The sequence below is a fragment of the Syngnathus typhle genome, linkage group LG19 (genome assembly GCF_033458585.1).
Source record: "Syngnathus typhle isolate RoL2023-S1 ecotype Sweden linkage group LG19, RoL_Styp_1.0, whole genome shotgun sequence".
In the NCBI taxonomy this organism is placed as follows: domain Eukaryota; kingdom Metazoa; phylum Chordata; class Actinopteri; order Syngnathiformes; family Syngnathidae; genus Syngnathus; species Syngnathus typhle.
This window is the reverse complement of record NC_083756.1, coordinates 9,236,205-9,262,500: the sequence shown is the minus strand read 5'-3', so window position 1 is coordinate 9,262,500 and position 26,296 is coordinate 9,236,205. Positions and strand designations below refer to the sequence as shown.

At 49.7% G+C, this 26,296-nt stretch overlaps 1 protein-coding gene across 4 annotated transcripts in view; it reads right to left on the bottom strand.

Annotated features, from left to right (window-relative positions):
* ptprn2 (protein tyrosine phosphatase receptor type N2) overlaps positions 1-26,296 on the bottom strand; it is a 56,556-nt gene that overhangs the window by 27,586 nt on the left and 2,674 nt on the right. For 3 of the 4 annotated variants that reach the window (XR_009710498.1, XM_061266054.1, XM_061266056.1), the window contains exons 2-11: positions 26,242-26,292; positions 24,508-24,621; positions 22,563-22,810; positions 22,091-22,463; positions 21,719-21,973; positions 21,600-21,643; positions 20,623-20,996; positions 19,166-19,252; positions 16,397-16,438; positions 16,192-16,271 (exon numbers count right to left, since the gene is read on the bottom strand). Coding sequence is in view for 3 of the 4 variants with exons in the window: in XM_061266054.1 (XP_061122038.1) it covers positions 16,192-16,271; positions 16,397-16,438; positions 19,166-19,252; positions 20,623-20,996; positions 21,600-21,643; positions 21,719-21,973; positions 22,091-22,463; positions 22,563-22,810; positions 24,508-24,621; positions 26,242-26,292 (1,668 nt within the window). In the remaining variant the exon portion in view is untranslated. The remainder of the gene's footprint in view (positions 1-16,191; positions 16,272-16,396; positions 16,439-19,165; positions 19,253-20,622; positions 20,997-21,599; positions 21,644-21,718; positions 21,974-22,090; positions 22,464-22,562; positions 22,811-24,507; positions 24,622-26,241; positions 26,293-26,296) is intronic. The other variant, XM_061266055.1, reaches the window with a different exon arrangement.

The following is a 26,296-nucleotide window of genomic DNA, read 5'->3' as shown; positions in this document are numbered from 1 at the left end:
CGCCCCGCCCTGCCCCGCCCTCCTTTTGTCCTTCCAATAACGAACACGCGGCGCATCTCGCCATCTCATCAAACACGCCGGAGCGAGCCATTTCCAGCGGCTGGCTTGGTCAGCCATATTCTCATGTAAATCCGCCACATCCGTTACTTGCTAGCTTTGAAGCAAACATTGAAAAAGACAAATCAAAGGGAGGAAGGCAACAATGCGCGCAAAATGCCGCATCCGTTTTTTGTGAGCATGTTAATGGCGCTTACAGCGAGTGGCTCCTTTAAAATCCCATTTCCCCCCCCAGATGAAGGCTATGCAAATGACCCAAGCTCACCTCGCACTCCACATCGGGCGAGGGCCTCTTTTAATTAGTATTTTAATCTATCCCGGTGATTCCACAATGTACGCGGCATCCCATCTAATTAGGCTTGCTACTTTTAGGATAATCATCCATCTCGTCTTGCCGGCTCCAGGAGGACGCATTGATCATCCTATCATCTCGTCAATGTGACGCCGTATATATTTGAGGCGTGGAGGATGAGAAAAGGGGCTTGGGAAAGGTCGCGCGTCGGCCGGCCAGGGCTTTGAAAAAGTCCAAACTAATCAAATCAAATCAATGCAATACAGCAGGGGTGCTGATCATGATGACTCATGATGAGGGCCTGAGCAGTTCATCAAATACTAGCCCATTTTAGAATATCAATCGACCAGGATTTTCAAACGTGATAGTATGCGTACGTATTTCAAATGCTTCGGTCTGCCGGTTATTCAGACCGTCGTTGGCGTAAGTGTTAAGGGAACAAAACCAAACCAATCATTTCGTCCATTCAATATCGGCCGGTTGATTATCTGACATTTCCCTCCCCAAAAAAATCTGAATCGCCGTGGGATTCAACAGCATCCCTTTCGGGGAGAATCGCACCGTTCCGTTTATGAATGTTGTAGAGTCGTTCAATTATAATGGCCAGTCAGTCTTTTTGGAGACATGTTCAAAGTGCTCAAAGTCAGAATGCCACCACCTAAGTCAAGTCAAGAAAATGAGCCATTAGCGAGAGTCTACAACCTACGCGTCTGAGATGAAGCTCGATTTCCATTCGGGTTATGTATTTAGGCGTCTGGCAGCCAGGGCAGGCCAGGGCAGGCCAGGGCGGTGAGATACTACCTGGGCGCTGTTTGGAGGGGGGGGGGGGGTAATGATGGAGGTAATTGGGCCCAGCTGGGCGAGGGCGTAGGTGGCGGGGAGGAGCAAACACACTCAAAAGGTCACGCAAGGTTTGCCCGCTAATGAGGACCCCGACGGCGGCGGCGGCAAACGGCGAAAAGATTAGCCCCAGCCGCGTCAGCACGTGACCGCCGGCTCGCTGACTGACACGTGGTAGTGGGCCCGAGCGGGTCGCTATTGGTCGCTCCAGGTGAAGGAGTCTCCAATCAACGGACGGGGCCCCGCTTTAAATGGAAACAGAGCTCATTAAGCTGCCGGCTGGACGGATGAGCGCGCCAACAGCTCGTCGCTCTTGCTCGTCGCTCTTGCTCGTCGCTCTTGCTCGGCGCTCTTGCTTACAGCTGCCGCCGGCTCGCTCTTGCCAGGCAAAACAACAGCGCCAGGACTGCAATTGCCATAGCCAGTGGCAAAGGCCAAATACTCACTCCGTTACTGCACTCAAGTGCACGTCTACTCAGACATGATGCCAAGGCCATGTATCGTTCTTAAGGTAAGCTCACTTTGCAACAAGCGTTAGCGTATTCAGAATGGGTGAAGAAAAAAAAAAACAATAGCACAGGCTCGCAATCGTTTGCTAGCGTCCTTTCCATTTATGTCACCCGAAATAAAGTTGTAACTCATTTGAATTTGTTTTCTTTTGACATTTAACCATTGTCAAACCAGTCAAACGGTCCAAATTGCGATCCTGTCTGTATTTGCGACAAGGAAAAAAGAGCTCATTGACAATCAGTGCTTTTTGCTGGTAAGACTTTCAGGGTCCCGCCCCCCTGATCTAAAACGCAGATGATATATCTCTATCTATATGAAGTGATTCAAAATACCAATTCCACTTGGCACTGGCTGGCACGCTTTCACGAGCTTCAAATGAGCCACCAAATATTCCTGCGGAAAAGACACGTCGGGAGAAACTCCTCCAGACATTCTTAATGGGCATTGCCCGAGCCCATCTTGTCTCATCTTTGATTTCAGCCCGATGCTCCTTTTTTTGCTCTTTCCCAGTGATGCTGAAAACCAGCATGCGCTCCATTTCGATCAGCTTTCGATAAAAGGAGATTTTGGGGCGCAGACGAGCCAGCTCCACATACCGACAGTGAGGCCTGATTTCAGCCTCTCCAAATAAGAGCAAATAAAAGCACAAGCTCCCCTGCCTCCCTCTCAAGGCTATGTCGGATGATGGTCGCAACTCAGCTTTGAAGCCAGAGACGTCACTTCAAATAATAATAATGAAGCACTTGTCATCACCATAACAACCGTGATTCAAACGTCGGCGTGGGAAGAGCTGGAGAACACTTGAAAAGTTCATCAAGGACTCGTTCGGGAAGAGGAAGAAAAAGGCCATTTCAATCACTTGGAAGCCATTGGCAATCCTTGACGCGCGCAACCAGGAGTAGAAGTAGGGCGCGCCGGCCACGGCCAGACTTTACGTGACCTTTAAATGACTTGCGAGCGTATGCGCTCAACATCATTATCAGCCGTTGAGTAGAATTGGATTAGAATGCGCCGCTTCTCCGCCATATGCTGCCCGATAATGTCATGGTGGAGATCCCCCCCAATGATCATGGCAAAGTCATCGGAGCTTAACGTCAGGAATACGTATCTACGCTCATTTCTGCGCCACATGACATGCACCCTTGTTATTGTTGGAAGCCAGAGAAATGCGGCGAGACGGATGACCGGCCCCCGACGAGTCAAACGGGAGGGAGTTGCCGTATTTCAGCCTGGCCCTGCTGATTGATCTGTTAATACGCAGATAAGTCCCGCTCCTGACTCGCTCTATACGTCAATCCCGTTGAAAACAAAATGAAAGTGTTTATTGCGGGGGGGGGGGGGGGGGGGGGGCTCAGGCCTCGCTCAGGCCTCGCTCGCTCAGCCCTCGCTCGCTCGCGCCGCAGCCGTTTGCCTTATCAGTAAGCAATCGCTTGGATATTAAAGCCGCCATTGCGCACATCACCCCACCAAATAAGCACAGTCTGCACCAATCGGGAGACAGAGAAGGGGGAGGGAAAAAAGGAGAAGGGTGCACCTGATCTCCCAGCAGATCGCTCGCCATCCATATCTCACTCCAAAACAATAATAAGAGTACAAAGGCGAACCGAGCGGCCTACGATAAGTCACACGTGACTCCGCCGCCATCCTAAGATCTGATTTCTACTTGTCAAAATGGCAGCAGTGATTGAAGCAGAAAGACAGACAATCAAATTGGGGCGGGCGGACGGACGGACGGACGGCCAGACATTTAGCAAACTTGACAGGGGAAACTAAGCTTTGTAAACCACTGTAATGACAAACAAATCCCTGTAGATGGCGCTGTGGCATTTAAAAGCTAAAGGTGAATGGGAGCTATCTGGTATCTGCAGCCCCTACTGAATATTCTTCACTCTATGGCTCATTTAGTTGATTTGTGGAAAGGTGGCTCGCATAAGTGGGCGGCCGATCGGCAGTGCCGATGGACTGGCAGCAGGGTTGGGCGGCCTGGCCTGGCCCGGCCCGGCCCGGCCTGGCGCTCCGCTTCTGTTTATTCAGCCCTCCCTCCATCCATGCTTTCAAAAGGCCGACAACCAGCCAAAAATTCACACCATTTGTAAGCTTTGCCCGAAAAAAAATGCTTTCATTTCCCACTTCTTTTTTTCCAGACTGACAATTACAAATGATGTGGAAGGTAATAAAGTGCGCCCGCCGGTGGCCCCGCTTTGGGCTCGGTAATGGCGGCGGCGGCATAATTAGCATGCGCCGAGGGTCCGCCAAAGACCCTGCCTCTGATATCAAACACATTACAGGCTCCTTCCCCTTTCAAACAGAACCCGCATGACACTTTTATAATTGCGTCCCCCCCACCCCTTCTTTTTCTTATTAGGAGCTAGGCTTTTTGGGAAGATGGCTCAATAATAAACCTTCACAAGTCCTTGCTGCTGCTGCTGCTGCTGCTGCTGCTGCTGCTGCTGCTGCATGTATGTATGTATCTCAAATAGTCGCTGTGCTTCTAATAAAGGCAAAACGTGCGGTGCGTTAGATTAAGAATAAAATGGCGCCACGCATGTCTATTGCATGAAAGAGCACGTCTTTTAGCTCATGTGAGTATTGCCACCTTCCCTCCCTCCCTCCCTTTGTGTAAATAAGTAGCGTACTGTATATGCACGCATGATATGGCTTTCTTGGCTGGCTGCTTGATAAATAGATTGTGGCTGTTGTGACACCGGCCCGGCGCAAAACGCCTCTTTCGGCTTTGATAGGCGCCGACACCAATTGGTCACGGATTTGCCGCCGCCGCCGCCAGATGTGACAGAAAGCCCATGGCGTGTCAATCAATGACAATCCCTCGCAAATGATAAGACGGCGGGCCAACAATGACTTACGAGGGAAAACGGCACGTCGGAGTGATTTTTAACACCTGAATCCATTTTTTGAAATGTGAGAGAACACACACACACACACACACACACACACACAATGAAGAAGAATGTAGCAATCTGTCAAACTATGACCACTAAAAAAAGTCTCCATCTGCAGTTGAGCAAATACTGTTGTGTGCGTGCGACAAGATTAAAAGTAGCAAAAGCTTGATTAAAAAAATATCACAAAGCTTTGTTAAACGTGACATCTTAAGATGCGCAGGTGAGTGACAGGGGATGAAAATTTACAGTCGGAAAAGAGCCTACTGGGGGAAGCGCTTATTGGAGGAAGGGATGCCACGCACAGAGGCCACTACTTCCCCACTGAGGCAACGATGACAGAGGCAGCCCTACCTGTCACTGTGGCGGCAATTATCCTACGGGCTCTCTCCACGGACCATCTCCCTCCTGCAAGTCTCCGCATTACTAACCACGTCACTGAGCGCATACGTAGGCGGTGCGGTGCGGACTGTCGCACGCAGGCAGGCAGGCAGCCAGGCAGGCAGGCAGGCAGCCAGGCAGCCAGCCAGCCAGGCACGCACGGCTGGGCAAAATGTGTACATGTTGGCACTGACGCACGCACAAACGCGCTTTTCATCCGCCATTCGCTCTCGACAAGCTAATGGCCTGAGCCTGTGATGCGTCGGGGCAGACATCCTGCTCAAGCCGGCCAGGAGAAGCGCCCAGCATTAGGGTCATGGGTGCTTCAACTCCGTTGGAGGGAGGAGGGTGACTGACCGATGAGTTCAATGCAAATACGTATATGCCCCCCATTTGGACTTTTTTTCAAACTGACAGTTCAAGGGGGTGTGCAGGTGCGCTAACTGTTGAGCTCAGCAACACCATGCTAATTACTTAGTGACTTCAATAAATGCCCCCCTCAATTATTGCCTTTTTTGGACTGCAAGTACACCAGGTGCACCGGGGGGGGGGGGCTTTAGTTTGGGAAAGATGACACAAATGGGCTCTCTAAGATGCTTTTTCCGTTAAGCCAGTTAAAGATGGTTGTATCCACTTCTTTTTCAAGGTTGGAGACAAATCAGGCTTGCATTAACACGGACAGGAGGGCAGGATGTGAGCTCCAGTGAGACAGGACATCATATAAAAAAAAAAAATAACAGACAGCCAGACAAGGCTTCCATTTTGGCTGCAGGGAGGTGTCGCAGAGGAAGGAATTGATCCGTTCCTCGTCAGCTAGTTCAGGAACAGCTTGACTGTACACACAAGCGCTGTGAAGGGTGATTTTTTTTTTTAAGGGTAAGGACAACCCATGTGACCCCATTACTGAAAATTTGTTCCGACTGTCATTAGCAATCACAGACGCCATCACTCAAGTCGGGGGGGTTGTCTGCAGGGCTTATGTCAATTATCACACCGGGTTTGATAACTAAATGCAAAGATTTGGTGTGTTCTATGCCTGATAGTCAACAAGGTAAAGAAAGAAGGAAAGAAAGAAAAAGAAAAAAGGAAGTAGGGACGCTTCCGCCAGTAGGGGGAGCGACACGTCATTCGAAATGTCAACTCGAAATCATGGCAGAAATGAACAGCAACCTTGTACGAGGCCATTTTTGCCGCCGGTTGCCAAGCAAAAAGCCCCGAAAAGCAAAGTGAAGCAAGCCCACGAGCATCCTGGCAACAACGTCATCTGCGTGTGCAGCTGTGAAGTGCTGGTGGGCGGAAAAACAAGACGACGACGACGACGACGAAGCAACACAAGCGCCTCGCTCAGCTGTCAGCATGACCAACTTGACATTTCCGCGTCAGGGACGTTACGTACGCTGATATTATGACGTACTCCGCCTTTCTTTCAAGCTGTAAAAGTGTTTCATGAACACCTTCGCAAATGACTACTGTGTATTAGTATTTTTCTTCCCCCATGTCTTGCCTGCAGCACCATAAAAAAAAAAAGAAAAACGATAATCATCACAACAGGACGAGAAGACATAAGAAGGCAAAAGAAGAAAGAATTAAAAAAAAAAAAAATCCCCATTGTATTCTGTTATTTTTGACACTCACCAAAATCAATCTTCGGGTACAGTTAAAAAAAAAAACGATTTTTTTCTTTCTTTCTTTTCTTCTGCCACAAAAGTGCAATTCAGAGTCCCAGCGTGACATTGAAATGGCGATGGGACGCATATCCTAAACGGCTGCTACATATGTCAGGAAAAGTCTGGTGCGATTGAAGCGGCGAGACACCTGTCGGGTGGCTACGGCTCATCTCCTCCTCCTCATTTGGCCCTCTGTCAGGCCTCCCTCCGTGGGGCTGATTACAGCCCGGATCTGATTCCGCTTATCAGTCTAATTAGGGCCCGTGGCAGGTGACTCCAAGAAAGTTGCCCGCTATTCAAGGCGCGGTCATTTGCAGCCAGCCAGCCAGCCAGCCAGCCAGAGATTGCTAAAGGGGTGCGCCCGACCCACTAAGAATAGAATTCAGCCAGCGACAATAATTAGACATTGATGTTTTCCCACACAGGACAGGGCGTCTCAGCTTCCAACGCAACCTGAATTTATATGCAAGTCAAAAGGCAGGTCTAATGACAGTCAATAGTATTACAAAGGAATAGTTGTGAGTAAGTACACAAATGGCGCCAATGAGTATTTTGCGTGTGGTTGGGAAAGTGGGGCAAAAGGCTGCGCTTCGCTCACCAAAGGATCTCACTTGGACGTGCGACAACTAATTCACGCAGATCTCTTTTTGGAGGGAGAAGGAAAAAGGGTTTATTCTCCTCGTCAACAGTCATTAAGTGTGAGGCGACGGCGCCTAAGGGAGTGCTTTCATAAGTAGCTGCAAAAGACAAATGGCCGCAAAGGACAGGAAATGGCGGGAGAAAGGGAACAAAAAGCGGGACGGACGGACGGCGGGAATTGATGGAGGATTTAAGAGAAGGCGCGCAGGTTTTTCCAGGTTGCCGCTAAAAGGTCAGGAGTGTGCTGTTGGCACATCCAGGTGCTAATGTAACACCTCTCACACCTTTCACGCTCGCCCGCATCTGCCTGGCGGGTTTAGTGGACAGACTGTTGTTTTCTCGCAACAGTAATCCCCGCCTCGTTCACGTGTTGCCTTAACACGGGGATCTGGTGTGAGGACGCCACCGGCGGGCGACAGTCGTGCGTGCATCTGTCTTTGACAGACAGACAGACAGACAGGTAGCTGAAATATTCAAGGCCGCTAGCTTAACGCTCACACGCAAGGCAAAACGCCATAGGAGGGTTAACAAAAGTAGCATTGGCGTTTATAGTGGAACGTGGGAATTTTCCATCCGCGCTCGGGCCATACCGCCTCCCATTCAAAGGTGATCCAAAAAGCATCTTCTCAATTAAAGCACGTCTTGATAAACGAGCACTTGGGCGGCCGACTTAACAAGTGAAGCTGGAATCCCATTCCGAGTCAATCTGCGGCGGAGATTGGAGTTGAATCCAAAGGGCTTGGGTGTCCTTTAAAGAGAAGTCGGAGATAGAGACGAGTTATCGCCTCGGCCGGCGGAGAGCCCTGCCAGAGACAAGGGGGGGGGGGGCCTGACCTCATGTATACAGCCCGCTCACCCGTGACAGTCAGCCAGCCAGCCGCTATCGATTTAAGATGAGGGCAGAGGGGGAGCCAGGAGGCATAGCCATCATTTAGTGCCGTCTTGCTTTCTCTCTCGCTCAGATGACGCAACGGCTGGAATGGCTGATGAACGTAACGTACAAGGAAATCGGGGGCCGAGGGAAACTAGTGACAACAACAACTACGTCGTTACAGCGCTAATGACAGCGGAAATCATTGAGAAGAAAAGAAAAAGAATAAAGTCTCCTCTTAAATCAAAGATTCAACGCGTGAAGTAGACTATGGACAATAGACTATAGACGTTTTTAATGTATCTACAAGACAGATGCTTGCGAGCTTAGCTAGCTTTGGCTATGACAATCGCTGCAAGTCCAAGTATTTTTAATCATTTGTTTCCACGTAAATGCGAGTACGACTTTGGATTCCCACCCCGCTCCATCATAGCGGCGAGGCTTTCATCAACTTCCGACAAGTTCGACGCGGGCAGCCATCAGTCGTGGCCGTGGCTTCATGCGCCAAACGACCGCAGTGATGTCGAACCCCCCAAAAAATGGACGTCCAAAGTACACTGGAGTGGAGAAGAGGGCGCAAAACGCACAAAGGAAGCGGAAATTGAACATCTGCTTCTTTTTTTCCCCTCTCTTTCAGGCGCATGCCAAAGAAAGATGCTGCCGCACCTGCTCATGAATTATAGACACCGGGGGCGAGGGGGTGCAAGTAAATGTGTGGATGTGTTTGCAGGTGAATGAAAATGAGGAGAGGGAGGGAGGGAGGGAAGGAAGGAGGGGGCATGCCATGCGTCTCTCGGCCATCTGGAGACCGTCGCTCGGGTTCTGTTGGATCAGTAGCAATCGCCGAGTTATATCCACCTATCCATTTTGCCCTCATTATATAGGCTTTTCCTTTTTGTCTTTTGATTGGTGTGTGTGTGTGTGTGTGTGCACCAAGAGCACCCACGCTACATGCGGCGGCCATGTGAGAACACGTACAAAAGCAAATCCTGAAATAAATACAATTCAGCCATAATGGGCTTCAAAGCAGACAGCACACTGAACAAGTGAACATCCTCTATTGAAAATGGTCTGAAAGGGAATCCAAATTGTACACTGTGATTGCAGACAGCTGTAATCCTTTGGTTCAAAAAAAAAAAAAAATCCTACACCCTCCAAAAAAAAAAGCACAATAGCCAAATCATAAAAAAAAAAAGAAGAAAAAAAAAAATAATAAGACTTTGAAGATGGGAAAAGCAGGAAATGTCACCGTCGTGCTTTGAAGCTCGCCGGCTCGGCTCCCTTTTGTTTTTCTCTCCACTTGTGCTGCACTAAAACCACTGGCAGAGCAGGGCCGCGCATACGGGGGGGGCAATTAAGTGCACACAGGCACCATTGGTAGGCAAAGAACATCCAGAGATCAAAACATGCCCACACCTGCGCTACCCAGCAAATATACAGCCATCATCTTTTCTTCCATAATAATAATCATCATCATAAAAAAGATGACGTGGCTGGCTTTTACGTAACACAAAAGTAGCCACTAGGTTGATATGCCGTACGTGCTAAATGTGTTCTATCAAAACTTGATATGATTTCAAAATTTCATTTTTCTTGGGTTCATTGATGAGCTACTAAAAGAAACTCATCGACTTTACAAGACAGTTTTAGCGTGGCTTTGCAGACCATGACGCCATTTCTCAAAAATAGAAAGGGTCATAAAAGGGTGCTTTTCTAGAAGGAGCAATTAGCTGATACGGTCACGAGTGAAGATGTTTCCATAGCGAGTGAGACTCCTCATCGCTGGACCCTCCTTCCCTTTTTTTTTTCTTCTTTCTTCTTTCCAGACATGATGTTATACTTTGTATACTGGTGGGTGTTGTCCTGTTTTCTTTTCTTTTCTTTTCTCTTCCCCAGACACAATGTTATACTTTGTATAGCGGTGTGGGCGTCGCTAACGATTTACAGCGACTCGACGTCATTTTGGCTCTTGCCGAGATGGACAGGGGGGCGTGATTGAATCAGCGCTACATGAAGCCTTTTTGTGAACTCCTCCACAAGATCATCTTCACAGCTTCTTTCAATTGAGCATAATGGGGGGTTGTGCATTTTCGGATATCATTACATTATGAGTCACGGCAGGAAGATGGGCTAATGCTCATTTACTGGGCTGTTTGTGCGAGCTGCTGCTTCACAATGCGAAAAAACTAAAGAAAAAAGACGGTGTACAAGAACCCGCTGCTCTCCACACAACACGGTAAGAGCCATCAGCGAGGCGGCGTTCCATGCGGGAAGATGAAGGACGGAAAGAACAGAGGAGATGAAGGCTGAGAGGGTCGGCGCGGAGCGAGAAAAAAAGAGGAAGGAGGAAAAGGTGGGAGCCGGTGGGGGCCGCTGAAGAGGAGCTTGGATTTTCTGCTCAACATGGTGCTTTAATCCCACCGTCTCTCTTCCGCTCCTCCAATCTACGGAGCCGTGACAAAAACTCAAGGAGACTACTAAACATGGTAGGGGCCTCCTACATCAAGCCTTAAAGTAACGCTGGGAATTGATGCCGTCCGTCGCGTTGTAAATGAACAGATTTGGAAAAAAGGCAAATGCAAGGGCATTGCAGTAGATCGATCGCAAAAACAAGAGTCGCAGCTAGCTAGCCTTGCTAGCTGACTCGACGACGCCATAGCATCTTGACCAAGATGGAAACAAGGCGTCTGTCGCCTTAGCATGTTAGCCTAGCATCCCTTTACAGATGAAGCAGATAAGATTGTTGACTTGGGCAGAAATCAAGTTTCAATTGATCTGCTGTGGAAACAAGGCCAAAAATGGTTCCATTGTGAAAAGGAATAGGAGGAGTGTGAGCAAAATGGTAAAGCAAGCCATTAGGCTGCTATGGCCAACCAGCGTGGCTCAGCTGCATGGAAATGAGATCACGACATAGTCACGTTTGAATTTCTTTTTTCCGGCGGCGACTCTGGCTCCCATCCAAAGGAGCTCAATTACGAGAGCGGGTGTCGCGGAACGCCGAGTCCCGCCAAACGCGAACACTTTGCACCAAATAAAGGAGCTCGATAATTAGCTTTGTTTACACAGTCTCGCCGAGTGGGAATCTTTTGAGACGTTTGCATCCACAAATGTTTTCAATGGCGCAGAATCAGAATGAGGCGAAAGAGACAACATCCACTGATTATTAGTCATGTGGATCAAATGGCTTCCACTCAGCCAACTTGTAGTCCAACTATAGATTGCTCTTAACTATTCAACACAGCTTTCTGAGCTTTCTTTTGCCAAATTGTGTACCGCTGATTCAGCAACAGGTCGAAAACCTGAGCTAATATGACAAACATGAGCAAATCCCCACATGCTTAACACATGTCAGTAACACGCATAAGCCAATGACATGACGTTTGCAAAGCAAAGCAAAGGTAGCTTTCGCCTGAAGCCAGCTAGCTAGCTAGCTAGCTAGCCAACTAGCCGCTGTTCTTTACTCCAGCCCTATTCAGGTTTCGGGGTTGGCTTCAACTTGCGTTGCAGCGCTTTTCGCATTCATCTCCCGCCATTTGCCGATTTGATCCACTAGAAATGTCTTTCAATTATTCATGACCGTTTCCCGACCAATACCTCGGAGATGGAATTAGCAAACAAACAATGCCAGGCAACACTAATCCCCGCCGATGGGTGAAGAGCCTTTAATGCACTGGAGATGCGGCTGGCTGTTGACAGGCACCTGTTACTGTCTCCAGCTAAGGAGAAGGGGAAGGGAAAGGACCAGGACCAGGACCAGGACCAGGACCAGGACCAGGACCAGGACCAGGACTGACGAGGATAAACGGGATAAAAGGGGAGCTAAAGACACTGCCCGAATCATTAATCATCTGGAACCTTCTGGGGTTTTTGTTACAATAGAAATGTTTCCACATGACAACTTTGGTGGAAGAAGCGCTCAGTGAAAGAGCGGAGAGTTTAAAGAGGCAGGATTCGGCTGGCTTGCTTTTTTAATAACTGTCAGAAACAACTCCCTGCATGGCGAGCGGTCGCTTCGGAGAAGAAAAGGACAATTGGGAGCCTTTTCACACCTTCAACTGGCTTACTCCATCGAGTCTCAATTCATTGATGGCTGGCGAAAAAGGAAATAATACAAATAAAATGCATTTTTGGGGGGGGGGGGGGCGGCTACAAGTAAGCAAGCAAGAAAGCAAACAAGCAAGCAACATGTGCTCTTTCCTTCTTATGCCACGTATTGGTCAACTCGTCAGTGCATAAACGTTCGGGAAGACGGAAAACGCGGCGCGCGTCCTACAGCATTAGCGTCACCGTCCGTCAACGTCTGTCCGTCAACGCGCGCTAACGTGTCCTCCGGCGGGCAGACGATGCAAAAGAGGATGGTGTGTACGACATGCACGCACGCACGCCCTCCTCTATCAAACACACGCACTCGCAGAGCCGGCGGCGATGGAGGAGAAGAGACCGAGGAAGACTTTGATCATCCAACTGAGCGCATTCGAGCACTCAAGCAGCAAGTGGTGCGAGCTCGCCACTGATGCATGAGGAGAGAGGAGTGAGTGAGTGAGTGAGTGAGTGAGTGAGTGAGTGAGTGAGTGAGTGAGTGAGTGAGTGAGTGAGTGAGTGAGTGAGTGAGTGAGTGAGTGAGTGAGTGAGTGAGTGCCCAGGGAAAGCGGGGATGGATGAAGCTCACTGATACGGATGTTCAGGGAGCACACACTGTTGTTTATATTGATTTAAAAAAAAAAAAAAAAAAACACACACACCTCTATTTGGCCACAGCACGTGATGGACACGGGCAAAAAAAAAAAAAAAACAGAGGCGAGAAAATGTAATTCTCACTTCTTTTTTCAAAGCCTCTGGTGGTTTGTTGGTTCAGAGCGAGCGAAAGGGAACGGCGGCTCAGATGGGCCGCAACAAGCGGTCCCAACACGGGCGGCTTGTAAAGCTCGGCAGATGAAGCGCTGGTAGAGAGCAGGTAATTCTCATTGGCATTTCGACAAGTGTTTGCAGCCGTGAAGGTCAATCCTGTCTGCGTGGGAGATCTACGCTCATATGCTCAGCTGGAAAGAGGAGTAGCACTCAAACGCCACATGGAAAAAACAGGCTGCCAATGTGCATGGGCGCATTCAGTGGCAGATCAGAGCTGGAGAATTGCCAGGCCAACTTAAAACGCCGCGCAATTAAAGCCCGCTTCGGCCTTTCCATCCATTACAGTCCAGTGTGGCAGGGATCCGCTGTTGTTGTGCTCGGGCAAAAGCCATGTTCTCAGGGGCAAGGACCTGCGTTGAAGTGTTGCGAGTCGCTTCGGGCCATAGCCCTGTCCAAGTCAAATCTATTTTCAGCCCAAACATTTTATGATGACTTGCAAAAAGCCACAAATCCCAGAGCCAAAGGCTTCAGCTCATTGACAAATGTACCTACGTATTTAGATTACATTTTGAGCTTTAGGATCCATGACTGGAGTTAAGTCAGTGGGAGCTGGGCAAGGACGTTCCCTTTTGTCTGGGCTGTCACGCCCGGGTGACCTGGGAGGCCACAAAGGCCCCCAAAGGCCAGAGCGCAGCAATGAGCCTGCAGGCCCCCGGGCCGTGAGAACGCCGGCCCTCGGTCAATGAAGGCCGGGAGGGAGGGAGGGAGGGAGCGAGAGAGAGAGGCAGGGGACCCTGAGAGCCAGTGGCTGGGCCATCTGGAGCCAGCCAGCCAGCCAGCCAGCCAGCAAGCAGGAGACCCTGACGCACGGCTGTCACCCCAGGAGACATGCACGCAGACAATGTTGCTTCCTCACACTTCAGTGATGACAGAAAGGAGATCTGGGAGAGTGAGCTTATTGTTCAAACAGGCACAAACACGTGATGGAGAGAGAGGCCACTGACCAATGAGAGAAGAAAATGGTGATACCATGAAGCCGTGTGTCAAAGCCATCCTCAATCGTAGCCCATGCCACGCAAGTAGTCATTGGTGTCAAGAAAACCTGTTGATTTGTTTGACAGTAATCCCCCCCCTTCACCTTGGGCTTGATTTCCCAGCCAAGTCAGCCATATAGAAAAAAAAAAAAAAAAAAAAACATTTCGATACACCATGTACAGGAAGCAAAGTCCAGTAGGGAATTTCTCAAAGGATCCGAGAGTTGAACGCTCGGCCGTCTGGTAAAATAAGCATTTTTCATGGCACAGTATGAACACAGCTGCAGAAAAGCAGAAAAGCAGAAAAGCAGAAAAAGAAAAAAATCTCACGCAAACAAAACGGACGCGCGCACACACACACACTGAGACACACACACACACCGAGTCACACACACACCGAGGCACACACAAGGAAGGCCTCGTGGTTTGGATAAAGCGGCGCCTTTCCCTTTTGTTTTGCAGCCGAGCAGGGATTAAGCAGCGCGCGTCTTTGTCCTGCGGTTTTCCAGTTGAGCAGAACACAAGAGCCTCTACCTCGGCTAATACAGTCAGACCTCCCAGCAGGCCTTTCACCCGCGCTGCCGCTAAGAACCTGCTGCCCAAAAGATGCTTTTCAATGACTTATCAAATCTCTTCAATACTGTCCGTGCCTTTCAACCGACTCGCTTTGTCTCGTCCTTTCAATGGGGCATTGAGCACAGCAAATGGAAAGTGATGGGCAGATAGATGGACAGCAGTGTTGCCGCCGCCGCCGCCGCCATATTAACCTCCGTCGGACAATGGCGGGTACAGTCAAGGTAGCGCCCCGTGGAGGTTTGCCCGGCCGGTTGTTCCGTGTGTTTCTCTCTCTCTCTCTCTATCAGGACGTACGTACACTCACGCATAAGCGCAGACAACTGGACGAGTGTGAAGCGAAGAAACATAGAAGCGCATCTTCGTAGAAGATAAAGAATACACCTCCCTCAATTTAGCACTGTTCAAATCTAAGTTGCTTTAAGGGTCATGTAGGAGTTTTTTCCCAGTAGCTGTTAGCATTAGCACTGATCCGATCACAAAAGAAATACAAACATTTGATTTATTTAGGATTGAAATGGTATTTTTTTCCCCTCGATATTTATTCATTGATTGATTTCAATATTCATTCTTTTGGTCTGATTTGAGCGGTACGGGTGCTCGCCTCGGCGAAGAGGAGACTACATTTGCCGCTCGGTGAGCGCACGGCTGCACGCTGCGCGGGCTGGCTCCCGGCGGCAGGTTGAGTCCAGAACGCGGCGTGGCGTTTCGATGACTTCATTAGGAGGCCACGTCATTTATGCACAGTCACACATAAGGCAAAGGTCAGCCAGGATTACCCAGGTGGCCGCTGCATGTGGCCGTGCGTCACTTTGATTTTCAGATTCCATTTGAAGCACGCTGTTGCTTCACAACCCGGTGCCCACCATCGAAAAAAAGCGACACACTGCACTCCTGTTGCGTTCGAATCATCGTCGAGGAGATATTCAGGGCGCTGATGCAACAGAACGGGATTTGAAGTGTGTATTCCCTTTGGATTTTTCACACGGTGATGGCTGGCGAGGCGCTAGCTGAGCTAGTCAGGAAGCCAAGCTCTGGCTGGGACGGACGGCTCCATCCGAAAGGTCAGCCGGGGGTTGCCGTTTCAAATTTCATCCTCGTGGAGGCTGTTGCCCATAACCAACGACGACCAATTAGAAGCGGGACTGAGCGCCAACCATTGCATAGCCATTGCTATTCAGGTAGGCTGAGATTCATAATTCATCAGGCGGACGATTATGTTGACTTAACATTTGGGCTGACATTTCCGCCTCGCTCGCGCCTTTCATTAGCGCTCGCTACACGACATCTCATCAAAGTCCGTCAAACTCCAGAGGGGGGCTGGAATTCCAGCAAAAAGGCGAACTAACGTGACCCTGGCTGATTTTCCGCTGGCTTGATAGGAAATATTAGTCGCGATGTTGTTATGATGCTTTAAATATACAAATATAAAATACTGTTAGCTTTTTCACAAGGCTGGCTGGGAAATATTTGTCCCCAAATGACATCCCGGCCCTCGCCGACAGGATTTGTCAAACAAACACCGCAAACGATGAGCGTGCAACCCCACAAACCCGCTGAGAAGATGAATGGAGCGTACCTGCAATTGTCACCAGGTCCGCTGTGGTTACATTGGCGGAGTTTGGGCCCACCCGGAAAGTCAACGCCGGGCCGAGAACGCTGCGTAAGAGAAAATGAGGCGTAAGTGGAATATCAATCAAATGTCTTTCTGTTGGGAGAACCGCATTGGAACTTCAGCTTTCTTGTGAAAGCAAAGTAACCGTACACTCTCGGTCGGCACTTACTGGCCGCTGTACGGTCGGGAGTCTGCGGCTGACTTGCTCTCCCTGGAGCAGAAGAAATGTTTAAAGGTCCCCGAGCTTGGCTCTCGGAGTGGAACAACTCCCAGCGGTGCACAGGGAAAATGTGTATATACAGTTTTTTTTTTTTTTTTTTTTTTACTTCATACCAAATTGTTGCATGGCCAATTTCGGCCTACAAGTCAAAGCAAAAAATAAAGAAATAACACTCGCTCGTACGTTGGGTCACTCTTATCTCAAGGCACCGCATGGCGGATAACCAATGGCTGGGGGGGGGTTCCACCACCACACAAACCCATCAGTCCCCTGCACTCTCGCAAAAACTCTATGAGCCCATCCTTGCAGACAGATGGAGCCAGCCATGCAATGATTTGTCAACACCATCCCTCCATCACGCAAGCACAGTTCTAAGGGGGGTGCCCTTCTCTAATGCTTCACCTGGGTTCTGTTTACTCTCGTAAATGCAGACGGCTAGTCAAACTGCGTGTGACCCACGCCCCCTAGTGCCTCGGCTGGGTACAGCCCTTACGTCATCTCATATTTCCCACTCGCTCAGCCAATCAATCGTCTGGAAAAGAAAAGAAAAAAGATCACCGCAGGCCTGACTATCTTAAAACTCCAGGCCCTTCATCAAAATGTCCGCCTCGCCTGTTTGTCACATTTCAGCATCTCTCCCGCCGGCCGACTCCTTATCGCGGGGTGGGGGGGGATTGTTCAAGAAAAAGAGCTGGCACGAAAGGAAAAGCGGGGCGGTGCGGTGCGGTGCGGGGCGGTGCGGTGTGGTGCGGGGCGCTCTGACCCAGCTTCCCAGCATATTCAGACAAGGGGGACGTTTTGAAACGCTCACCTGCCGCGGTCTCACGGCACAATGGGCTCGTCGCTCGCGGCCTGTCCTCCCTCTGCCTGGGCTATTTCCACTTTCATTAGAGAGCAACAAAGAGGGACATTTTCTCCATTTCTCTTTTGTATGGAACCAAGTCCGCTTATACGCCGTCCTTAATAGATAGCTGTGGACGAAACAAATATGAAGTCATCAAATCCACCAGTGGGAAGTAATGAGCTACAGTGGTGCCTTGAGATACAAGCGACCCCGACTTATGAGCGTCAGTCAAGCATGTTACTTTATACCACGCTCTGGCGGCCTTGGCAGGCATACCATTAGGAGCAGCACAATGGCCATTGAATTGAAGGGGGGGAAAAAAAGTGTTTACTTCTTTATGTTCTATGTTATGATGTTTTTCGGAAGTAAAATATGGGAGTTCATACATATTGGCAATACATTGTGCCATCAATCTGTTCCAAAACGCACCCAATTGGGATTCCATATTCTAATCAATGTGTTGACTTCTTTATGTTCTATTTCGTGATGTTTTTCAGAAGTAAAAGATGGGAGTTCATACATATTGGCAATACATTGTGCCATCAATCTGTTCCAAAAAGCACCCAATTGGGGTTCCATATTCTAATCAATGTGTTGACTTCTTTATGTTCTATTTCATGAATTTTTTAGGAAGTAAAAGATGGGAGTTCTTTCCCATTGGCAATACATTGTGCCATCAATCTGTTCCGAAAAGCACCCAATTCTTGTTCCATATTTGAATCAATAAACTACACCACATGGTTTTGAAAAAGAATAGAACATTCAAAATTGTAAATTGGTTTGCCAAAAATATTGCTAACAATTTTATTTCATACTTTTAAAATTGGTGAGAATTTGAATCGGTATTTGGATTTAGTTGACGTTTGGACTTTTTCTTGTGCACGGGGTGTTTACTTCTGTCCGGCCGTATCGGCGGCTCCTCATCTGTATCCAGCTAGCGCGTTAGCATCAGGGTTGATTAGCGCTGATGCGATATGGCAGCTGTAATAACAGGATTAACTCAATCCGTGCCGGCCTGATGACATGTCCCGGTGTTCCTGCTCGTCACAAATGAATTGGAAGCCAAAAGATTGAGACTCTCCTTGGCCGACTTCCTTTCGAGGTCAACATTTGGCGAGCGTGCACGGTATACAGAGCGGGCGCTTGACGGCATCTCGGGCTGTTTCATTCGAGCAAAATCTTTGAGGGGTGAAGTCCTATAGATTAGATTCCCCCCCCCCGCTGTAGATTGGTGAAGACACACCGTACTCCACAGTCAAGCGCTGACTGACGTGCCCAAGGCCGACAAAGTCAGCCTCTCAACAATAGCGGCGTTGTCATGCCAATGTTCCCGTTTTGAATATACTAGCGTACATCCGCCGCCGCTCGGTGTCTTATTTGCGTGGAACTTGAGTGGTCTGCCGCCTACGTGGCCTAATACCGGTCGCGCCGTAGCGGAACAAAAGAGCCTCGGGTTCAAGGACGCGCTCCCACGGAACAACTTGCTCTATTAGCGACCCCGCCGCCGCCAGCCAAGCCACCCGTGGGCCGTACGGCCGCTTCCTCCACTCGCTCGACTGTTGTTTTACTTTGACGAAGCGTACGGAGACAGAGGAGGTGCTTTGAATACGGAAGATACATCGCAAGCGTTCCGGAGGTAATCAGGGCCGCCGGAGAAGTCTAACGCTCGGAAAGGTCAGGTCAACAACAAAGGCCTGCCTTCACTGGGGCCGCTGCGTAGTTCTGCCGGACTTTTGGAAGGTTGAACAATCAGACATTGTCATCACGGTCTCGACTTTGAACAAGGCCGTACGTATAGGGGCGGGACATTTTGACCCAGCTGATTGGGCGTCACTGCGGAGCCGCCCGCAAATGCCTTGGGTGAGGGCACTTACGATAGCTGCGTGAGGTCTGCGGCGTGGAGGTGCAGCTCCCGGGTGAGCCGTTCCATCAGGTCCACCGCCTGCTCCGAGGTGAGGGAGCTGAAAGTACACACACGCAGCCAAGCGAGCGTCAAATAGGCTCTGTCCAAAAACACAACCACAACATTTGGACAATCGACATCAGTTCAGTAAGGAAGTATTTGTAGGACACGGGGCTGGCTAGGGAGAGCGGGAAAGGGGGGCTTGCTAAATCATGCGCTTTTGTCCCCGCAACGAGACAAACAATCAGGTGCAAATGGAACCTGCATGAGGTGTAATGGCTGCATCATACGGATGCGCCTCTCCGCCATTTCCCTCCTCCTCTCATCTTTCTTGCTCTTTGCGCACCATTCTCTCTCTCTCTCTCTCTCTTTCCTCACACCCAGAGTACACAAACGCGGCGGGCAGAAACACGCGCCCCTCGCCGCCCCTCGCCGCCCCTCGCCGCCAGACGATAATAATAAGGTGCAAATGGAATGGAGGTGAAGTGTAATGGCGCTCTGATAAAGCCATGCCTCATCTCAGCTCAGCTCAGTCCACGTCTTCTCGCTCTTGCAGACTAAATGGCTGAGGAAATAGACCAAACAAAAGGTCATTTGCAGGAGGGGGGCGAAAAGAACGAGACAAGAAAGCGACTGGCTTTCTGTGGATTTCAACGAGAATGCGCCTAGAGGCGGCAAGGTCAACAAACAGTCGGTCGGGGATGGCATGGAGACCACTTACTGCATGAAAACTCCAGGAATATTTCTTTGCTTGAATGGCTATTTTGTTGCATCACCATTAGTTACATGTTCAGAAGCAAAAAAGGCCCTTTTCCATTGGCGTGTACTTCTGGTAAAGGAAAAGCAAGCTTTTTGGGCGAGCTCGCTACCTACAGCAGCGCAGTGGAAATGCACCGCCTTGAACCACTTATTTAAGAGTGGCGGAAGGAAAGGCATTCGGGCGGCCGTCAAACGCGGCAACTCCTCTTCCCGCCGCCGCCGCCGGCAGCAGCTGCCTGTCAGATAAGCTCACCTTTTAAGTGACTAAAAAGAAAAGCCTTTTGGCCTGGAACATCGGCACCCACCCACGCACGCACGGCGGCGCGGCGACTGTACAGGTGAAGGACAAGCCTGTGACACCATAAAGGGATTTGAAAGGGGATGTGAAGACACAGCGGACTGTAATGACTGACCCGCCAGCCAGCCAGCCAGCCAGTCAGCCAGCCAGCCAGCCAGCCAGCCAGCCAGCCAGCCAGCCAGCCAGCCAGCCAGCCAGCCAGCCAGCCAGAGCCCGCCCACTTCCACATGCAGTCTCATCACGAAATACTGTGCAGCAGCAGCAACGCACGTTTGTTTCTTGCACATTGATATTGGTGGCCACACAAAGAAGAAAAGAAAAGCAATCAATACCACTAGCTAACGTTCCTTCTGAGTCAGAAAGCCACTCACTCCGAGCCGGCGGTTATGATGTATCCAAAATGTCTGTCCTTCCCTCTGCTGGAAAACTCCTTGACTGCGACGTGGACCAGCTGAGTTTTCACTTTGATGTCATTGGCGGCAGGCTTGCGCATCCACGTCTCCATCTGGGAGTGCGCCTGTTGCAAAGCGTCAGGCAGGGCCGCCGCGCCGCCGCCGCCGCTCAGACGTGAGGCCGAGGCTTCGCTGGGAGCTGACGCTTTGCTTTTTTCCGCGCCTTGGGACTGCGAGGTCCGGCTCCGGACGCTCTCCAGGCCCGCCGCTTTTTCAGCGGGAGCAGGTTGGACCTCAGAGGAGTCACCCATCTTGTCGAGGTAGTTGAGGAGCTTGGAGAAAATGGCCGTATGCTGTCATAGAAGGAAAAATGATTGAAGAGAATAAAGTCGTACCCTTTTACGAGAAAATTTGAATAGGATCAAGTTAAAAGTGTATCTTTGTATCGATTCATTGATAGCCCACAAATTCTCACGAGACTGAAATTGGATATTTTTCATCCAAAAGGTTGTACATTTTCCAATTCAAAAAAGGTGTGAGTAGCATTCATCTGAAAATTGAAAGCAATGGAAATGCATGTTTCAGAAAAAGAGATCTGCTTTTTGGGAAAAAAAATTGGATTCAAAATATTTACAATGAAGCCATTACTGCGAGTCATGTTCCAAGGTTCAGTGACTGTGTGAATATGTGGAATTAAGTCTGCAAAGGACCTGCATGGCTTTAAGCAAAATATTCATATCCCAGAAGCATAGCGGCGGCACCTTGTGACTTGTTCAAATAGAGAATAAGCCTCCTCCGCCAAATCGTGAGTCCGAACGTGCAGTTGGTTTCTGCACGCAATTTGTTTCCGCACGCGCCTCCGCATCAATTTCATGTGTTCACGTTTTGGGTTGGACACGTCTCCTCATCCTGCAAATTCATTTGTGAATAGCGGGGAGCGAGAAATCGGAATTCACCTGGTCAACGGGGTTCTTGTTGGCCGTGCCATCTTCTCGTTGGCCTGGAAACAACACGCAATAGAGATGTCACCTATGGAGTAGATCTTCAAATGGTGACAAACCCTGCTTTCCGCTACCTTGTCCAACTTTCCAAGCGTCTTTCCGGTTGACTTTCTCCGCTTTTACGCTCAAGACTTGGTCGGGCTCCACGTCAGCCCTAAGCTCGCCGTCAGCCCTAAGCTCGCCGTCTCCCTCCTGGGCTTGCACCGCCTGGGCTCCCCGCAGAGCGCCGCTGATGATGCTGGCCAGCTGCTCCAGGTCTTTGGCCATCCAAGGCTCCATGTTTAAACCGTGTCCTCCCAAACGGTTGACCATATCTTGGATCAGAAGATCTGGGAGAGAAGAAAAGACGAGAGATGATACATTGATAGAGCTAAAGGTTAGCCTTTAGCATCAGGCACAACAGTCTCTCGGAGAATCTCAATGCTAGATGTCAAGCAGGTTGTTACCGTCGGTGAAATGAGGCGGCTTCTTGGCCGTCGGTCGCTCGGACCCGCTCCTGAGCAACAGTCCATCCGGCTTGGCTTTCGGAGATTTGGGACGAAAAGCCAGGTGGACCTCATCTGGCGGCGGACGCACGTAGCCAAGGTACCGGAGCTTCCCTTTGGACCCTGTTGGTCCGCCTTGTGTGAGGAGCTGCCCCAGGGGGTTGGAGAGGGGCCTGTAGGAGGCGCTAAGCTCGGGGTGCCTGCCCTCGCCGCTCTGAGAGAAGATCTTGGTGATTGGGGCTTGGTTGGCTGCCTTCTGCAGACTGTAGACGCTGGTCTCCTTCCAAGCTGACTTTGGCGGAGGGCGCTGGTCATAATCGCTTACGCCTTCGTTCTACAGGAAGAAAGAAAAAAAAAAATCGGTTGTTTTGATTGCTCACTTGTTGCTCGGCAGAATGACCACTGTGCAAAACCACATGCAACAGCTTCTGACTCGAATACTAGCCGCCTCTTGTTGGACTCCGGGCTGCAGCCGTGGCGGGAAACCAGAACCTTTCAGGAAGCGCTGAAGGTCCCGGCTCAACTCGGCCTCTCCGGGCCTCTCTTTCCTCCCCGCCGTCCCGCCGTAGGACCCGAGGTGCACTTCCGATGCTCCCTGACGGCCGAGGGCATCGCCGCTCCTCAGCTTGGGGAGCTCTCCGGAGACGGCCTGCTGGGTGATGTCGTCCTGCCGCGCAAGACCTGAGGGAGAGCAAAGGTGCCAATCGGCTCGCATCCGCTGACTCATTATCACGCCCCCGAACGCCCACCCGCCTCTGAGAAGGAAAAAAGGCTGGCTTAATTAACGCCGCAGCATCCAAAGAATTGCCCGTCTGGGCCTCCGAAGAATTTCAGACACTCAAACATTCCCCGTGGTCTCATCTGGTGTCTTATGGAACGGGGCGTTTCAAATTAGTTTGCTTTGATTTCTTAAGGACACGAATAGAAGAAGAATTTGGTAGTGTGCAGGGGCAAAAATGAAAGTGGAGGAACCTCCCTTTCACAAAGATGGCATTTAACAAAAATGAAAATGTTAAGAAGCTTTTGTTTGCAACTTAGAATGCTTTTATTGCCCCCCCCCCCAACCTAATTCTAAGTAAGACATGCTGCAAAATGTACAGAAACAGCAGCTAATAAAGAATAGCTATTTTTTGAACAAAAGCTCAATTTGTGGCATTTTGGACAACCTTAAAAGCCTCATTCTAGTCTTAGCCTCAAGCTAATATGCATCAGGAGCTCCCCGCTTGAGTCATTTGGTATTGTAGTGGTGGCGGGAACCTTGCCAAGTGGCATACAAACACAATGAACAAAACAACAAGGAATGAAATGAATTTGTTCACGCTAAAAGCAGGTTACTTTCAAATGACCCCGACGCCTACGCCTGGCACTCACGCCGACTGAGTGCTAACATTAAAGCGGGTGCTCCCTGCGTGGCGCCGCGTGTATTGGACGTTCACGGTCGCGCATATCATTTCATCAGGGCTTTTTCAGGAAACTTGATTTGTTCACTGGAACCGTGAATGAAATCAAAACTAGAAAATGCCTTGGACGTTTTCAGAGGTCATGGAAAAACGGACTCATTTCAGCAAAGTGTGGGTATAGTGTACACAAATACCATTGCGCTATTCTGATGCCTCTTTTTCCGGGCGTTTGAACAAAGCTCGATTCCCATTGATGTGAGTGACATGCCATTTTCGAGATAAGGGGATTTGCAATCAATTCCATCGACGTTCCTCGCCATCTTCGCCCCCCGACCAACTCCATTCTCGGCCATTTCACCCCGAGACGATGTGCCGCTGATTACGTGCATACATAAATACATGCACACATAAATGAATGGCTTCAGTGCATTGTGGGGCAGATATAATTCAAAACGATGACATCACTGCCTCAAGGTCGGAGTTTAAACGGCGGGTCCTCTGCGTTTATTCATTTCACGCCACCCCTCCCTTTTCCACTTTTTATTCGCCATGGCTGACTGTTAATGGTTCACGCTTGTTACAAGATATTAAGCTCAGAGTGGCCTGCAAAAGCCAATTCTGTTTGCACTGGGTGGGTGGGTCGGTGGGTGGGTGGGGGACTTAATCCGCCTCATGTTTGTGCGGAAGGCATCTACTGCCCCCCGGTGGGTCACCGCGGCAACTACAATTTGCTCAATTTGGACAAAGTGACTCGTCTCCATGGACGCGATGTCAAATGATCATCAGTCTACCTTCATGTTTTTCCCCCCTGGGGAGGCATATCGACCGCCAGTCGTCATTTAAAGTGACATTCGTCTACAGGGAAGGATTGAAAATCCTCATCAATCACTTTCTCCACTCAGGTGGCCATCTTGCTATGTCTGAGCATACCGATTTTTTGGCGGTGAGTGTTAGCAGTTGATCAAAGTGAGCATGTACCTCCATGAGCCAGTTTCTGCAAGAGAGTCCTGAGACGCAGTAAGCCGGAGGAAGACACGTCATCCGTATTCAGGTCTGCGCCAGCCAGCTCCTGACACCTCCCGAATACTCCATCTGCACATCAGGAGAAGAAGAGCGAGCGTGAAGAAACAGCATTTGGAAGCAAGACACTCCCGTTTGGCATCTCCTTTGGTGATAGCAAAGACTATCAAGAGAGCGGGAAGTAGGGGGGGGGGGGTTAGACTGCAAATGGAGCACATCAGCCGAGCTCGATTCAGGTCGCTAGGCAACCGGAGCCAACCAGTTGTACTGGACGAGCGCCCGGGACCTCTGGAGGAGACTGAAATGTAATAAAGACGCAGATCATTCCATCTATCTGACTGGCTCGAAATGGCGCGATCCAAAGGTGTCATCAACGCACAAGCAGCGCAACTTTGTTTGTTGGAAATGGGGAGCCACGTCGGAGAGTACAGAAAGACATTTCATTTGCCGTGACTCGCTCACTGCTTTTATATTGGAAAGAATGAACCAGCGGTGGGTGTTTGATTGATTGATTTTGTGGTCAGCTTCCCCACCCACCCGTCGGGGCTGTTGTACGTTACGTTTGGATTCCTATTGATCACAGCTTTGCTTCCGTTCGGCTGCATCGGAAGCACTCGGAAGGGAAACGTGCATGTGCCTTTTTCTACTTGGCTTGTCATCTTGGCATTTTAGTGTGCAATGTGTAAGCATGAACGGATTTGGCTGAACTTGAACTTCCTTGCTTCTGTATTGACAAGAAGTGTAATGACAAGCTGGAGACAAGAGCCCGATGAGATAAGCGCAGCACTTCATCAATCGCACGCACCCTGACGGCTCCGTTTATCGGCACTGGACATCGTGCCTTGTCTGGACATCATCGATTAGCGCTGCCAATCGCACCCCGTCTAAATGTGTCATCACTTGTCTCCTCCTCCCTCCCTCCGTCTTGGCATAATGACGCACGGAGCTATCTCCTTCGCACTTTAGATGGCAGCCAGCAGTGTGTGGGTTGCGGGGTCTGGATTTATGCCTCTTGAGAGCAAGAAAAAAAAATCTCCCTTCATAACTTCAACATGAGCCGAGACGCGGCGGGCGAACAGAAGGAGAGATGAATTCATTGTAGGTGCTTTGTAATGACTCTTTGGATTTCACGATGTAGAATAGAATTAGGTTTGCAGGAAGACACAAGTAAGATGAAGAAAGACTAAAAAATGAGTCCGTGCCTTCCCTCGACAATCCCAGAAGGGAATTGCAGTCATAGAGGCCTGTTGCCATGGAAACCGACTCGCGATGCTGCACATCAAACACTGCGCAAAGCCGGTATGTCACGGCCAGTTTGCTTTCCTTCCTTACATAATAATCGAAACCCATCCGTTACTTTCCTTATGATGCGCAGCAGCACTCCATGAGAAACCGGGCTTGATTAGCACGACAGGGAGGAAGTGAAGTGGCCGACCCCCGCACCGCGCTTCCTGCTACTCAGCGCTAGCGATGGCAGGTTGCTAGGCAACCAGACCAGATGGCGATATTTCCATACTGTCTGTGGCGACCAATCCGAAAAGCGCAAACTCGGTCGATATGGAAATGAACGCATCCTCAGCTTTTGAAAATGTATGTGTACAAATGGGAATGTCAGTCAAAGAGATGATTTGGAGGAAAGTCTGTGTTAAATAGCTTGAAACTAACGACAATCAAATTCAAAAGTAGTCTTACCGTTGACACAGAACTCGTAAGCTTGGCAAAGGTCATCTTCAAACAGGCAACCTAA